The 15,378-nt window shown below is 54.0% G+C and overlaps 5 protein-coding genes across 5 annotated transcripts; 2 read left to right on the forward strand and 3 right to left on the reverse strand.

The window, feature by feature from the left end:
• The first annotated feature begins 797 nt into the window (after positions 1–797).
• Positions 798–3,908, forward strand: CAOG_01440 (hypothetical protein). The gene has a single exon (XM_004364251.2). The coding sequence runs from the start codon at positions 801–803 to the stop codon at positions 3,732–3,734; it is 2,934 nt and encodes a 977-aa protein (XP_004364308.1). The 5' UTR covers positions 798–800; the 3' UTR covers positions 3,735–3,908.
• A 73-nt stretch (positions 3,909–3,981) lies between these two features.
• CAOG_01441 (CTP synthase 1) lies at positions 3,982–7,353 on the reverse strand. Its single transcript, XM_004364252.2, has 4 exons — positions 7,158–7,353; positions 4,980–6,283; positions 4,719–4,815; positions 3,982–4,594 (listed from the first exon to the last, which is right to left on the reverse strand). The coding sequence occupies exons 1-4, from the start codon at positions 7,321–7,323 to the stop codon at positions 4,353–4,355; spliced, it is 1,809 nt and encodes a 602-aa protein (XP_004364309.1). The 5' UTR covers positions 7,324–7,353; the 3' UTR covers positions 3,982–4,352.
• Positions 7,354–7,465: 112 nt separating this feature from the next.
• On the reverse strand, positions 7,466–9,918 carry CAOG_01442 (phsophatase-2a). The gene is made up of 6 exons (XM_004364253.2): positions 9,608–9,918; positions 8,823–8,890; positions 8,673–8,746; positions 8,462–8,541; positions 8,139–8,348; positions 7,466–8,037 (listed from the first exon to the last, which is right to left on the reverse strand). Exons 1-6 carry the CDS (start codon positions 9,833–9,835, stop codon positions 7,786–7,788), a joined length of 912 nt encoding a protein of 303 aa, XP_004364310.1. The 5' UTR covers positions 9,836–9,918; the 3' UTR covers positions 7,466–7,785.
• Positions 9,919–10,334: 416 nt separating this feature from the next.
• CAOG_01443 (hypothetical protein) lies at positions 10,335–12,216 on the forward strand. The gene is made up of 3 exons (XM_004364254.2): positions 10,335–10,815; positions 11,157–11,263; positions 11,380–12,216. The coding sequence occupies exons 1-3, from the start codon at positions 10,346–10,348 to the stop codon at positions 12,123–12,125; spliced, it is 1,323 nt and encodes a 440-aa protein (XP_004364311.1). The 5' UTR covers positions 10,335–10,345; the 3' UTR covers positions 12,126–12,216.
• Positions 12,208–15,327, reverse strand: CAOG_01444 (hypothetical protein). Its single transcript, XM_004364255.2, has 6 exons — positions 14,150–15,327; positions 13,463–14,043; positions 13,302–13,386; positions 13,156–13,206; positions 12,858–13,057; positions 12,208–12,734 (listed from the first exon to the last, which is right to left on the reverse strand). Exons 1-6 carry the CDS (start codon positions 15,258–15,260, stop codon positions 12,270–12,272), a joined length of 2,493 nt encoding a protein of 830 aa, XP_004364312.2. The 5' UTR covers positions 15,261–15,327; the 3' UTR covers positions 12,208–12,269.
• Between the last annotated feature and the right edge of the window lie 51 nt (positions 15,328–15,378).

Below are 15,378 nucleotides of genomic sequence, written 5' to 3' on the forward strand. Positions count from 1 at the left end.
ATGCGTCTTTACCCCCCCCCCATGTGTCGATCAGTGCATGAATAAAGTGCGTGGGTGCAGTGGCGGGGCGCCTGTGCCCGGAGTCATCGAAAAAAGAAAGTGGTGACGAGTTCCCGCCAAAAAAAAAAACAACAATAAAAACACTCAACGCCTCTCTCCTTGCTCTGCGGACTCTGTGACGCCACCAATCCGCCCTTCCTCTGTCGATCAGTGCATCACAAAGTGTGTGGATGCAGGGGCGGGGCGCTTTGACTCGGGGCCATCTCTAGGCACCCGAAAAACGAGAAGTGACGTAAACAGTTCCCGCCAAAAACACCCTTCTCCTTGCTCCCACGAGGACTCCATGAAGCGACCAGCCCGTCCTCCGCCAATCAGACACTGATCCACGCATGATAGGTGTTATCGTAGCCAAGCGGATGCGGAGGTCTGGTCGACGTGAGCGCGCTTCTGTGAGGAGACACGCGGGAGCCAATGTTTCAACGCCTTTTTGAGCTATGAGGCAACACAGCCAAAACGGACGAATTTTTGTTTTTCAGTCAAATCACAGCGTCGACGCTAAGACGAACTTTGGTGAGCATTTGATGCTCATTGCTTTGCTCAAGTGAACCAGGCTCCTGCAACATGAGGATGCTCGTCAACGCGGACGGACACTCGTCGGTTCTGAGCAGATTGGGGTTTTGGAATGCATCATACTCTGTTCCCACTACTGCTCGGTGAATCAAGCAATCCTTTCTTCGATTGGATGATCGCAGCGCACATCATTGTTGTAAATCTGCTATTGTTGGCTCAGTCGTCATGCAATGAGCCAGTTTGCGGGAGGCGGCGGCCAACAACCATCGCTGCGGGCTGGAGCTCGACTTCGCACCGCCGCTGCTGCTCCCACGACCCGCCAACCACCCGTGTTGCTACCACACGACCGAAGCCGTTCTCCGGGCATGCACGGGAGCCGCCTTCGTCGCGAGAGTCTGCGGGCTGGGCACCACGATTCAAGCGCAAACGACCACCATGCGAGCCATCACCGAAACGGCCGCGACGACGACGACGACGACGACGAGGACGATGATGATGATGATGATAGCAATGATAGTGATGACGCTGATGATGATGGCGACGACGACGATGACAATGAGATGGGTCGCTTGCACCAAAGCCACTCCGCCAGCGACGACGACGACAACGACGAGCGCCAGCCCCATCGCAGCGGACGCGCGCGGACCACGCCCATGAGCACCGCAACGCCCTTGCTCGGCTCGTCGACCACACCCGCAACCGAGTCTGCTGCTGCTGCTGCCGCTACTGCTGGTGCTTCCAATCATCATGGTGCTGCCGCGCTTTCTGGCGCTCGAAATCCTCGATGGACTGCGGACATGAATCTCAGACGCAACGTAGCGCGACAACAAGCTCGAGAGGTGCGCAACGACGGATGCCAACAATTGGCGTCCTTGTTCACAGCAATCAAGGGCAGTTTGCCTCCAGGCGAGCCGGACGGCCCGGCGTTGCTCAAGTCCTTTCTCGCGCTGATTCCTGAGGGAGGCATGTACCTGGACGCCGTTCGGCATCAAAAAAGCTATCGCGGCGTTGTCGAGAGCATCCGCCAAGCCCACAACGCGGCAAACAAGGCGGACAAGGCGTATCGCGACTATTGGCTCGCGTTCGTTGCCCCGCACTTTGGCCGCCGCGAGCTCAAGAGCCTTGGCTTCCACTTTGGCACAGACCAGCTCGTTCGCGCCCGAACACTCGCGAACGCGGGCAGCGCGCACCAGCCGACGCCATCCACGCAAGTGCCACCACCACACACACACACGACATCGTCGCAGGCAGCACCAAATTCGAGCCTGTCCCTCCATCCCGCGAAGGCAGTGGTTCCCATCGCCTCGGTTGAATCGCTCACCCATATGCAGCTGTGTCTCAGCACCTTTCTTATGCAGCATTCGTACGACCCGGAGGAAGAACATCCGTGGCACGAAACTGATGCTGGAGAGCCTGCCACATCTCGTTCTCGCCAACCGGCGCAGACCGTCCGAGAGCCGTTGCCGTGGGAGTCCAACCCGCCAAGTCACTCTGCTGTTGAAAGCGCACGCGCACCGAACACGAGCGAGGACGCCGCTCGGGACCACAACGAGGACGATGACGACGATCTGCCAGCTGGCTCGGAGCAGCGGCGATTGGCGACCTCTCGCTCCCGAGAAGGCGACGACGCTAGCGTCTTGGAGACACAAGAACAGCGCCGGCAAGCACAGCAGCGTCGACTGCAAGCACAACATCGACGGCTTCCCTCCGTGTCGCTGGAGCAGTGGCGACCAGACGAGCTGATGCAACAACAGCCGCAAGTAGTGTCGACGGTGGCCGATCGCAATGCAATAACGTTGCCCTGGCATCCAGACGCATCGGCTTCTTCCTTTGCTGCCGGAGCTGCGTCGAGTGGCTTCCACCACCATCATCAGGCCGATCGCATCCGCATCTTGAACGACTCAGTCACTGAGTTGTATCGCCAATTTTCTCTCAAACACCCAGAAATCACGCTGTCCGCGGCGCATTTTCGCTCGCGCATACCTGACAACTTTCGTCAAAGCCGGCGAGCCAAGCTGTGCTTTCATTGCCGTCGCCGACTCGTCCTCCTCGAGCGGCAACTCACCGAGTCCTGCCAAGCGAGCTGTCAAAAGCGAGCTCCCAAACCTTCGCGTCCACGCCCGGAGCGGACGCAGCAACAGAGGCGACCATCTGCTTACGTGAATGATCACCAGCACATGGCTACCCAGACCTCTGTGCCGGCAGCCGTTGCGCGCTTTACACCCACCGACGCCGCCCGATTCAACTCGGCCAGTGTTGCTTCGGTTGGTGGAGGCGCTCCTGGGACCATCGCGCCATCCATCTTTACGACTACGAGCGCCATTTCCTCTGCAGGCATGTCGACAAGGCCTGCTTCCCCGCATACATTGATGCACGATTTCTTGCCGTCGCATCCGCAGCATCAGCAGCTTCATCAACAGCCGCATCAGCAGCATCAGCAGCTACACCACGTTCAGTTGCAGCAACACCAAACTCAGCTGCAGCAACAGTTGCAACCGCAGCACCTTCAACAATCCCAGCGCACTCCCGATCGATCGACTGCTGCACCAGCATCTGCGACTGGGCAGCCCACGCAGGGGCATCTCACTCCCCATCGATCGCAACAAACACCTCAGCGGCCAGCCTACTCTCCTCTCCACCGAGCTCCGTCGCAGTCGCAACCGCAGCAGTCGGCTTTGGTTGCAAATTTGGGGTTGCAAGCGTCGCCGCATCGTGCACGACAACAGCCTGCAGCACCTTCTTCAGCTGGTTTCGTTACAACCAGTCGTCTATTGGACATGCCGGCTTTTCCGGATGAAATGCTGATGACGCCAGCCGCACCTCGCCAACAACCAGGACGAGACAACGTGAATGGTGGGCTGGCCTTGCCGACAATGACACCTCGGTCCAATACCTCGAGTCTCCTGTTTGGTGCTGCATTCACGACACCGAACTCACAGCTGGACTCGCTTCTTGCCAACACCCCGTCGGCCTGGGGCTTGACTCCCAACACGGCAGCTGCCATCCGGCAAACCCTGCCGTCCCCGCTCGTCTTCCCGCCCGCGTCGGCACCTCCCAATCACGCTTCGACGGCAAGTCGGCAGTCATCCAGCACCACCCTTGCTCGCAAGCGCGCCCGGCAATCTCAAAATGAGGATGATGATGACGACGAGAACGCGTTTTAGGTGTGGCGGATATGTATTTCTATTGTATTATTGAATTTTGAACAACTGCTCCGCTTTGGTCAGTGACACATAGACGCTGAACGTTCGCTCACACAAACACACAAACTGTAACACATAACGTACGTAACGATGTAAGAATGGAGCAGAATGGCACTTTTTCACCCTACTGTCGATCCATCATGCAAAAGCTACAAGCCCATTTCATCACCGTAGAGTTGTTGGACTTTGCCACCTTGTGATTAAATCATCGATTGTTTGTTGTTTTTGCAAAGTACACGTATTGGTGATGTTATCATTTATCGCATTTGTCAAATGGCAAAAACAAACGGCAGAACAAACGCAACAACGATTCTACATCAGATTACACGTAAAATTACACGGCTCAAAAACGAACGACTTGCCAGCGCTGACGCATCAGTTAGTCATGGCAAGTAGACACAAGGTTTGCCCGCTTGGAATACGAATGGCCAAGGAAGACAGAAGGGAAGGAAATGAAACAAATGATTTCAAAAATTATTCACGGCAGAGACAACGGCTCCTGAGGAACGGGAAATAGGGGGCCCCCCAAAGTGGAGACGTTGATTTGCTGCTATTACTACTCAGATTGGACGGAACCCGTTACTCGGAATCGGTGGTGGAAAGGGCCGACGAAGGGGTGGCGGGGATGTGCAGGTTCTCAAAGGGATCGCCAGAAGCGGATTGGCGCACAGCCGTGTAGGCCTCAACGCCAGTGCCCTTTGCAATGAACTCATCCAGCAAGCCGCTCGAGGCGAGGATGAAGCCGAGGAACAGAGGGGTCGGGTGCAGTGGTCGGGTAAGGTACTCGGGGTGGTACTGCGCAGCAACAAAGAACTTGCGGTCTGTTGCATCCCAGAAAACAACAAATGACAAGAAAAAAAAATGACGGTCAAAACATTGGCTTCGCAAAAAAAAACCACCACCACATGCATCCGAAAGCCCTTCTCCCAATCCAGGAGCACGCACCGGGAATTTCGACAATCTCCATGCGCTCGCCCTCGATGTCGTGGCCGACAAACTTCATGCCAGCAGCCTCCAGCTCCTTGACGTACTTGATGTTAACCTGAGGGGGACAAAAAAAAACCAAGGCCAGACGCACGTTTCAAGGAAGAACAGTCAGTAACTTGTTTTTCACGCTAGCTCCTGGTCTGACAAACCAACTGTTGGAGCAACCCACAACCATCATCCTCTCTCTCACACACTCTCTCTCGTTTTCCCCCTACTCACTTCATAACGGTGACGGTGACGCTCTTCCACGTAATCAGTGTCGACAGCGTTGTGGTTGACGAGGCTGTACAGCTTTCGGCTCAAGCAGTTGGGGTGCTTGAAGACGGTGCGGCGCAGACCCAATCGCATCGTGCCACCCTTGTGGGTGGTGGAAATCTCGGGCATGTACACAACCACGGGGTTGGCGGTGGTGCTGGAAAACTCGGCCGAGTTGGCGTCCTTGAGGCCAAGCACGTTGCGGGCAAACTCAATGACAGCGGTTTGCAGGCCGAGGCAGATGCCAAAGTAAGGAATGTTGTGTTCGCGGGCCCACTTGGCGGCGGCAATCTTGCCTTCGATACCGCGCTCGCCAAAGCCGCCAGGAACGAGAATGCCGTTGGCCGAGCAGAGCTTTTGCCAGGCCTCGTGGTACTTGACGGGGTGGTCGTCGTTCGAGGTCGACTCGAGATCGGCGGCCTCGACCCACTCAATCTTGAGCTTGCGGTTGGCGGCGAGCGACGCGTGCTGCAGCGACTTGATGACGGAAAGGTACGAGTCGCTCAGGCCAGTGTACTTGCCGACAATGCAAATGCGGACCTCCTCGAACAGGCGGTCGTAGCGGTCTGCAAGCTGGCCCCAGCGCGAAAGCAGCATGGGGAAGGCCTGGGGGATTTGAAGGTTGAGGCGGTTGGCAAAGTACTTGATCAAGCCCTGGCTCTCGAGCAGGAGCGGCACGCGGTAGATGGACGAGAGGTCGTGCACGGCAATGACCTGCTCGGAGGCAACGTGGCAGAACATGGCCACCTTGGCGCGAATCGACGCCTCGACGGGGGTCTGCGAGCGGCAGACAATAATGTCGGGCGAAAGGCCAAGTCCACGCAGCTCGCGAATGCTGTGCTGGGTCGGCTTGGTCTTTTGCTCGCCGCTGGCGCCCACAACAGGGAGCAGCGAGACGTGCAGCTGGCAAAAGTTCTCGCGGCCAACGCGGAACTGGAACTGGCGGAGCGCCTCCACGAAGGGCATGCTTTCAATGTCGCCCACCGTGCCGCCGAGCTCAATGACGCAGACATCGGGCGTGTTGCCATCCTTGTCAACGGGCACGCGCGCGACACGCTCAATCCAGTCCTGGATGGCGTCGGTAATGTGCGGCACCACCTGCACCGTGCGGCCAAGGTAGTCGCCCTTTCGCTCACGCTCAATCACATCTCGGTAGATCTTGCCGGTCGTGATGTTGTTGTCGCGGTGGAGCTTGATGTCCAAAAAGCGCTCATAGTTGCCCAGATCGAGGTCGACCTCGCCGCCATCGTCCAAGACGAAGACTTCGCCTGCGAGGCACAGGAAGGTAGATCATAGAGTGAGATGTTGGGTGTTTTGAGTAGGTTGACGGGAAAAACCACAAGAGAAACGTTCAGCCGACGACGAAACTGGATTTTTTTGGCGCGGAAAAACTCGGCAGATTTCGCGCCAAAAAAAAATCAACTTTTAATCATCAGAAAAGAAAATAAAAATTAAAAAAAAAAAAAAAGCCACGAAACGAAAAGAAAACGAAAAAACGAAGCAACACATGGTTTTTGGCCGATTCGATTGCCAACACAGCCAAAGTGCAGGAATCAAAAAAAGCGCTGACACACCGCACACAAAGCGGGATGACTGTTCTGTTGATGAATCGAGGTGTGCCGTTTGCTCATGTTCCAATGGGCAAAAGGTGCCGGATGTCAAAAAAAAAAAAAAAAAAAAGAGGTCGAAAAGCGCCACGAGGAACACAAAGACCAAAGCGTCTGCGCTCGAGTTTGCAGCTCATAGCCCACCAAACACATCCAAGATACAAAGCCAAACCACAAGCTGAATGAAAAAAGCCTGAAACACAAAAGCCAAGCATTGCAGGACGACAAAACGAAGAGCGAACGAAAAAAAAAAATCGAACCAAAGCGAAAAAAAAAAAAAAAAAAAAGGAGGCCACATAGACCACGCTCGACCGCACGTTTGGCTGGGCTACCAGACAAAAGCCTCAAGCTCACAATGCAACTCGAGAGTGACACAGAGAATGAAAACACAACACAAAAGAGCTGAAGCGACGACTGGCTGCTCAAAGAACAGCTCAAAGAAACAAAGCCAAAAAAAAAAAAAATAAAAATAAAAAAAAATTCTCGGTAATAATGGTTTCTCTCTCTCTCGCTCTGACTCTGAATCTCGCCTTACCGTGCTCGTAAGGGGAGAAGGTGCCAGCGTCAATGTTGAGGTAGGGATCGATCTTGATGCTGGTGACATTGAGGCCGATCGACTTGAGCAGCACGCCGACGCTCGACGCAATGACGCCCTTGCCAATGCCGCTGATCACACCGCCGCTGACGACAAAGTACTTCATTTCGTTTAAGGATATCTGTTTCGACTGCAAAAACGACTGGACCGAGCACGCGTGACAGTCCCACCTGCCTTAATCCAGAAGAGAATTCAATTCAATCATCTGCAAATCCAGGAGTATTCATTGTTTCGAATAGAAGGAAGAAGAAGAAGACAAAGAATTGTATATTGTTCCGACCAAACCAAAAATTCAGAACAAGGCAATGGTATCAAAAGGTGTTCCAAGGATTGCAGAAATTTACATAACCAATGAGAGTTTGCAACCAGGCGTACAGCAAAAGCGAGGAAAAAAGGGAAGAGTTGGAGCGGAAGAGAGTTTGCAGGGCAAACACCCATCAGCGCAAAAAGAAAACGCACAAACATACTACGAGGGTTGAAGGGAGCAACTCGAGCTCCCCACACAAACACATACACTTACACACACACACCAAAAAAAAAAAAAGATTAAAAATGCACGACCACAGGTTTACAAGAAATAAGGAGTAAAGACACGCGGGGGAATGACACGCTCGTTGTCGGGAACCGCGTCAAAGATCTTGAACGTGCGATTCATCGAGCTGTCAAACTCGAGGATTGACGCAACGTTGCCGCAGCGATAGCAATAGTTTGGTGCAGACCACACAGTCACCAGGTTCTCCTCCGGGAACATGTACTTGTAGCCCTCCTGGACGAGCTGATGTGCTCGGCAGATGAGGGTAAGGTCGTTAACGTGGACGAACTAGAGGAAGAAGGGGGCCCAGGTGAGTGACAGAAACAAACAAATAAAAAAAAAGCGACAGCAAGACAAAACAACAAGAAAAAAAAAAAAAGCGGGCCTACCTCCTGAGCAACCTTGCTGCCAAACAGCCAGCCAGCGCCGCGAGGACTGACAGCCCAAGTCTCGATATCCTCGGGGTCGGACCACATGAGATCGCAGAAAGCACCCTCGTGCGGGATTTCTTGTGCGCGGTCGATCGTGCGAATCTGATCGAGCGAGCGCACGTCGGGGGAGAGACCACCATGCACGCAAAGGACCTTGTCGTCGATAAGCTGCGCGTCGGTATTTGAGCGAAAAGGGAAGGATAAAAAAAGGGGAGCATGAGAATGTGAGCGTCAGCAGATGAAATCATCGTCGACAGCAGAAACCGGAGAGACAATCATACCGCAGCGACGGTCAGATAGTCAAAGACACGGGTGCAGTACTTCCACGCGTTGCCATTGCCGTACTTGGTCTGGCACTCATCTACCGAGTACGAAGCGAAGCACGAGTGAATACAAACAAACAAACAAAAAAAGGCAAAAAAAAAAAAAAAAAAAAAAGAGAGAAGCGCGCAGCATTTCTTCTCCTTCGGCAAACAATGCACCATGACCTACCGTAGAAGCCATAGACCTGGGTGATCTGTCGGCTCTCGTGGTTGCCACGAAGAAGGACGATGCGATCGGGGTACCTAGAGGGGGAAAACAAGTCAATACTTTGAACAAACATGACACGCGCACAGCACAGCATGTGCAACAAGCACGTACTTGGCCTTGAGCGTCAGCAGGCGGGTGAAGGTCTCGAGACTGTAATAGCCACGATCGACAAAGTCGCCCTATGGAAAGCAGAAAAAACACAATACGATAGAAACGATGGGTTGATGAGTGAATGAAAACGAGTCAAAGGATACAGTGTCTCGAGGCTATCCGCCACTATCCCTGGTCCGGAGTACTGTTCGCTTGTTTAGAATGCTTGCCGACGACGAGCGAAAAGGCGCTGTGGCGGAGCTTCCCCGACGACACGACAGTTCCAATGCTTCATCCAGCCAAAAAAAAAAAAAAAAAAAAAGTTGATATTTCAAAAAAAAAAAAAAAAGAAGAGGGACTTTTGTTGCGCTCGTGCCGGTGCAAACACTCACCACTCCAACCGAGCAGGCAACCCACCCTCACTCGTAGTGAGATGTGGGTTCAGGACCTGTCCCCCTCGAGTCCACTCCACGAGCGCACCAAACGAAAAAACACAAAAATAAAAAAAAAAATAAAAAGGCGAGATTTTGAAAAAAAAAAAAAGGGCCGTCAGTCGTCAGCCTCTCTGTTGGCTCGCGCTTCCACAGCAGTCAGAGACAGAGCGACACACACACACACACACGAGCACCGCCACGCAGTGAAAGCGAGTGACGAGGCGCTGCACAAAAGCCAAAGCCAACCTCCAACGTCCAAACCGATTCTTTTCATTTTATTTTACTTTGTTCTTGGTTGCTTCTCTTCACTCTCTCGCTTTGACTTGTCGAGGAGTCTCTCTCTCTCTCTCGCTCTCTCTCTCTCTTACATACCATGAAGATGTAGCTGGTCTCGGGAACGGGGCCGCCAGTGACAAAGAGCTTCTCGAGGTCGTAGAACTGCCCGTGGATGTCGCCGCAGACAGTGACTGGGGACGAGACGGGCTGCACATTGGACTCTTCAATCAGAATATCCACCACGCGGTCGCAGAGCTTCTTGAGGTCGTTCTCGGGCAGGTACTTGCACTGCGCCACCAGGTCAACCCACTGATCGAGATCCATGTTGTTGTTGTTTGTAGGGAGGAGAGGGGAGGGAGGAAGAAGAGAAAGCGAAGACGCGCTTAAGCTAGAAAAAAAAAATAAACAAAAGACTGAGATTTTGGTCTTAGCGCGGTTGTTGCGATGGCTGAGAACAAGTGCGAAGCAATGCCATGCGTTGGGTGGCAGACATTCCCAGCATTTTGCACGAATGGTAATGGACTTCTCCAATGGCTGCTTTGTGTGGCGTCGTTGAGAAGAAAACGAACATTTCAGACAGTTTCTGCCAGCTCGTTCATCGCTCGCTCACACCATCGCACCATCTATCTAAATTTCGCAATGCGAGCCGAATTTGCAATGCTGGATCTTCGAGTGGGGCAAGACGGGGGCTGGATCCCGCTTGCTAACGCCACTGTTGAAAACCGACCGACCATCGACTTTCACATCTCGCCTTTCATAATGCTGCACCCATTCAATGACAATCATACTTGGATTTTATAACACTCACACTCTTTATTTTTGTGACCAGAAACAATGCTTGCTGGGCTGGCTCTGCGATGCGCTGCTGGCTCTCGACGGATGCTCTCGAGCCAGGCGAGCAGCTCCATTGCGCTGGCGACCGCTCGCGCCGGCAAGAAGGCCCCTCGCGAGGAAGCCGCCCAGTGGACTGCTGAGGAGCTCGCATACACCACCGATGCCCTCGGCGCTTCGGCCAAGCCAGGCGAGGAGAGCGGTGCCGACGCTGCAGCTGCTGCGGCTGCTTCTGCTGCTGGCGACGTTGCGGGCACGCCTGGCGGCCCCACCGCTGCCGAGGTCGCCGCCTCGCTCCAGGCAGCTGCTGCGGCGACTGCTGCGCGTCTCGAAAGGCGCGCGGGTCGACCAGCGCCGATCGCCTTCCGCCAGCCCCGCACGCAGGCCGCCGCCCAGCGCAATGGCTTTGCTCTGCATCCCGCCGTCGAGCGCATCACTGTCTACACGCACTCTGTCTCGCGAGGCTCCCTCTGGTGAGTTTGCTTGTGTGTGTGTGTGTCATCACTGTGATCATGCTGATTCAAGTGCTGCTGATCATGCGCCTGGGGTGCTTTTCGTCCTTCAATGCGATCCAAAGCCAAAGCCAAAGCCCAAAAGCCGCATGGTTTTGATTTCTCTTTTTTTTTTTTTTTTTTTCCAAGATTTTTTTTTTTTTTCGTTTTTTCGGTTTTTTTTTTTTTTCGTTTTAAGCATTTTTGGTTGCCAACTTTGACGTGTTTGCAACTGGATACTGCAATCGTTGAATCCCAACAATCACTGACTTTTTTTTGTTCACCTTTGAACGAAACGGTTCAATTTCTGCTTTGTTGAACAGGGAATTCGTCCAGTGGCAAGTGCCAAGTTTGCGAATGACCAACCCGTCAGTGCCAATTGTCATTTCACCAAACAAGACGGCCTTCCCGGCCATCGTCATCTCTTTGAGTAAGCCTACCTGGATGAAAAGGAGCTGGATTTTACACTGCCCAATTCAAGCCATTTCAACTCATTTCCCCCCGTTTTTCTTGTTGTTTGGTTTGCCGTCGATTCCCGCAACACAGACTCGCAGAAGGCAAAGCGAGCGACAAAGCATACAAACGTCTACGGTCTGGCGGCACAGCCGGCATTTGCTGCCCAGTGGCCAGAATTCACCAAACTCGCAAAGTCCTTCCACGCCGATTTCGCAAAGCTGTATCCCATTCCTGGCACCGAAGAGCGGAAGCAAGCGACAAACGCAGACGCCGCGACCGATGCAGCGGCCGAAACCGGTGGTTTCGAACCGCTGACCCAGGAGCCAACCACACCAGCATCCAACGCCGCTGACGACATGCTGGCAAGTCTTTTCGGAGATGCCAGCACGTCTGCGACGGACGCCACGTCCAGCGACAGTTCCGCACCTGCCTCTGAAGGGCTCGATGCCGCCGAGCAGCAAGCGTTGAACGACCGGCTGTCCGCATTGATTGAGAGTTACAAGACGCATCTTGCCTCCATGCGCGATCAGCAACACCGTGACGTGATTGTACTGCCTTTCCTGGAGGCCGACAAGTGGTCGTATGAGGATATTTGCAGCGTCGTGCGCATTGCCAGCCGGGAGGCAGGCCAACCTGCCGCATTCTCGGAAATGTTCGTGGCGGACAGCGCGGTGGCCATGGCACCCGTCCCCGAGCGCCTCAAGGCTGCGCTCGCGCGTAAGGCTTCTGCTAGCACGATTTACCACAAGCGAGTCCTCAAACTGCGAGCAGCCCAAAAGCTCGCCGACGTCGGCAAGAGGAAGGGCGCGGGCAAGATTACCGCAGCAGCGTTGTAACCATAAAACCAGCAAAAGCGACGCGTTCTCCAGCAGTTCAAAATTGTCAAAATACAAACAACGAATACAATCAAATATAGCCAGCAGAATAAGAACGGATGTATATTATCTCGGTGTTTCTGGTTTTGACAGTCGCTCACAAAATCAAGAGACATCGCGACTCGCATTGGGGAGCAACGAAATCCAGTCAGTCAGAACACTGGTCGGGTTGGCCAAGTCTGTGAGGAGGGCGGCTTTGGCTTGTGGGGAGGGAAAGTTGACATGGCCTGGGCGCAGCTCGAGCGCCTCTTGAATCCGCTGCACGACGCTGTCGCGCAGACAAGTGTGGAAAGTTTGCGTAATAGCAGAAGAATAGGACTTGTCTGCCAACTGGATGAGCGTCGAGACGACCGAAAGCGCTCGGGATGATTGACAAAGCGAAAAGGGATTCCAAACGTGCATCAAGACACCCAGCATGCGTGGAAGTAGTGACTTTTCGATAGATTGCAGCAAGAGGTCGGCGTCAGGATTGGCATCGAGTGCGCCGGCGCCCGTGGAAGACGCCGAGCGCCCAGCGAAAGCTGCAATGGTTCCAAACCAGGGCATTGCCGTGATATCAGCTGCGTCTCCCTGTTTCAACGGCAGCCAAGCAAGGGACTGTGAGATTGGGCAACAACCAAAAAAGGGTTCACAAACTTTTCGCCAACAACCCTTTTCCAAACAAAACGCTGAATCGACATGAACCATGCTTACCAACAGCGGGTGCCAAGCCAGTAGCGCGTGGCTGACGTATGGGGAGAACAAGTTTGGGAGAAAGAAGCTCACGTACGACTCAGAGTACATTTGCGGGTAGAGACGCCGCAGCTCGTCAAATTTGCCAATGACAAACTCGAGCGAGCCAAAGTCGTCGAGGACATCGTCAAATATCCGTTGAGCTGCACCAAGTACAGATACTGCAGGCAAAGGAAAAGGACGTGTGGCAAGTCAGGGATTTGTTGTGTTGGCATCAATGAGCATTTTTGCAAGTCCCCCATGCCTCGAGAGTACTTACCAAGCTGCTCATCATAGCGACTACGATGGACGGGGGCCTCGAGCGCATCATCTGAAGGAATAAAGACGACGAAGTGAGCAACAAAAAAACAAAATACTGTCTCGTTCGCCGAATGTGTCCTTTCTTTTGGATTTGTGATAGGTTACCATCAACGCTGACATCGGTTGTCAAGCTGCCAAATGCTTGGAAGAGCTCATTCAGTGATCCCTCAGCTGCTTGAATGAGTGGCCACTGTGCGCGATGTGCATTAAATCGTTAGAATGCGCGACGAGACCACGCGCAGGACGCGGACAACACTCTCTCTTACCTTCGCATCCAGACACCCGAGCAAATCCGTAACATAATCCTTGACACCTTGAAAGTACGACAGACGGGCCGAAACAACATCAATCTCGTCGGTGAGCTTGGAAATGACGCCCTTCACTTGCGTTTGCTCGGCTTGAACGCGCGCCATTTTGTGCTCGTAATGTGTGAGCGCATCGCGAAGGTCGGTCAGTCGTTCGTTGATACTGCCTTGTGCCACTTCAAAGGGCAGCGGCAAGGGCAGCGCAGCAATGTTTGGCATGTAGTCATGCTGTGGTGGCTGTCTGAAGCCGAGAATACCACGATCGGATGGTGCTTGGTCATGTTGCCGCTGCTGCTTTTGTTGCGCTTTGGTCGCTTGGGCCAATACATGAGCTGCGCCTCCCTTTTGGATTTGTGCGCGTTCCCAAGCACGGACCTCGTCGTCCTCGTCGTCCTCGTCGCCGCGTCCACGAGCTGAGGCTGTATCCATCGTGTCGTCGTCGTTATCGTCATCCATGCCCTCGTTCAATGCCTGCCGAATGATTTTGGCTCGTTCCATTTTTTCAGCGTGTTTTGATTTGACTCCGAACGATATCCGGTTGCCTGTGGTGTTGTTGCGGATTGTCGTGTTAGCATCGTTGCCTCCTCCGCCCCCCCCCATATCTAGAAATGCATAACACGCATCCACGAGTCAGAAATGACCTCTTACCAGAGTACTCTCCGTAGTGGCCCTCCTCTCCAATAGCTGGATCATCTGCGGCAGGCAGAGATGCTCTTGAATCTTGCAAACCTGCTCCTTCACTCAGGGAAATATAGTCGCCGGTCTTCCTTGCACGTTCTCGACGGAGTTTGGCTTCGGCAATTCGGTTGGCGTCCGGGATGCGGTCTTCATCGAACGGCTGCTCAAATTCGGGCACCTGTGTGTCGGCCAAGTTGAGCGCAGCCTCGCCCGTCAGCACGCCGTCGTCCGCATTGTCCTCGTCGATTTGCATGGGCATGCTTGCTGGAGGGCGAGTGTTGGGAGTATCAACAATTCCGTATGCGGCCTTGATGTCGGCGAGCGATCGCTGGACTGCTGGAGCGTCCTCTTCGCGCACGCTGTCCTCACCTCTGCTGCGATGCGAGCGTTCGTGAGACTTGGTGCTTTGACTACTCTGCGGTTCGTCAGAATGGTCATGACGGTGATGGTGGTGGTGGTGGTGATGGTGCTGGCTCTTGCGCAGCGATTCTTTGGCTGCGCGCCTGACTCTTGCCTCTTCCTCGTCAGCGTCGGACGACATGGCATCTGGGTCATCTGCAAAGCTCATCAGCGACTTTGCAGCAGCAGCGTTCGTCGTCGCAGCAACCGGATGATGGCTGCTGCTCATCAATCCAGCAGCAGTTGCAGTTCCAGCTCGCATCCCGCCGACAGCGCGATTGGCGGTGGCACCACCACCACCACCACTACCACTACTACTACCAGCAGCAGCAATCCGCAGTCCTGTTGACGACCGCTTGAACAGAGTGCTTGTCGTCTTTGCGATCGACGCTGGTCCATCGTCCTCGTCCTCGTCTTCGTCGTCCTTGTCTCCGTCCTTGTCCTCGCTGCGATTCCGGTGCCGTGCATGTCCGGCTCGATCGGGCCGCCCGGCGTCGTCAGATCGCTTGGCTCCAGTGCTCTGCTCGTCGTCGTTGTTCTCATGTTGGCGCAGTGATCCACTCTCCTCAGTCGCCGACGTTGGGACTGCGTTGTTCGCGTCGTCCGAGTCGTCGTCCTCGCCAACGAGCTTTTGGCGAATATTCCGCGTGCGTGTCGGTTTGCGCATCATCATCATCGTCATCACAAGCGCGCGCGAGAGAGAGAGAGTCGAGTCAGGACAAACCTAAAAGAAACTGAGACTGAGACTCAGACTGGGACTGAGCAGTGCTGCATTCTACTGAACTTGTGATGATTGATGA

Source organism: Capsaspora owczarzaki (assembly GCF_000151315.2).
Source record: "Capsaspora owczarzaki ATCC 30864 unplaced genomic scaffold supercont2.2, whole genome shotgun sequence".
Lineage (NCBI taxonomy): Eukaryota > Filasterea > Ministeriida > Capsasporidae > Capsaspora > Capsaspora owczarzaki.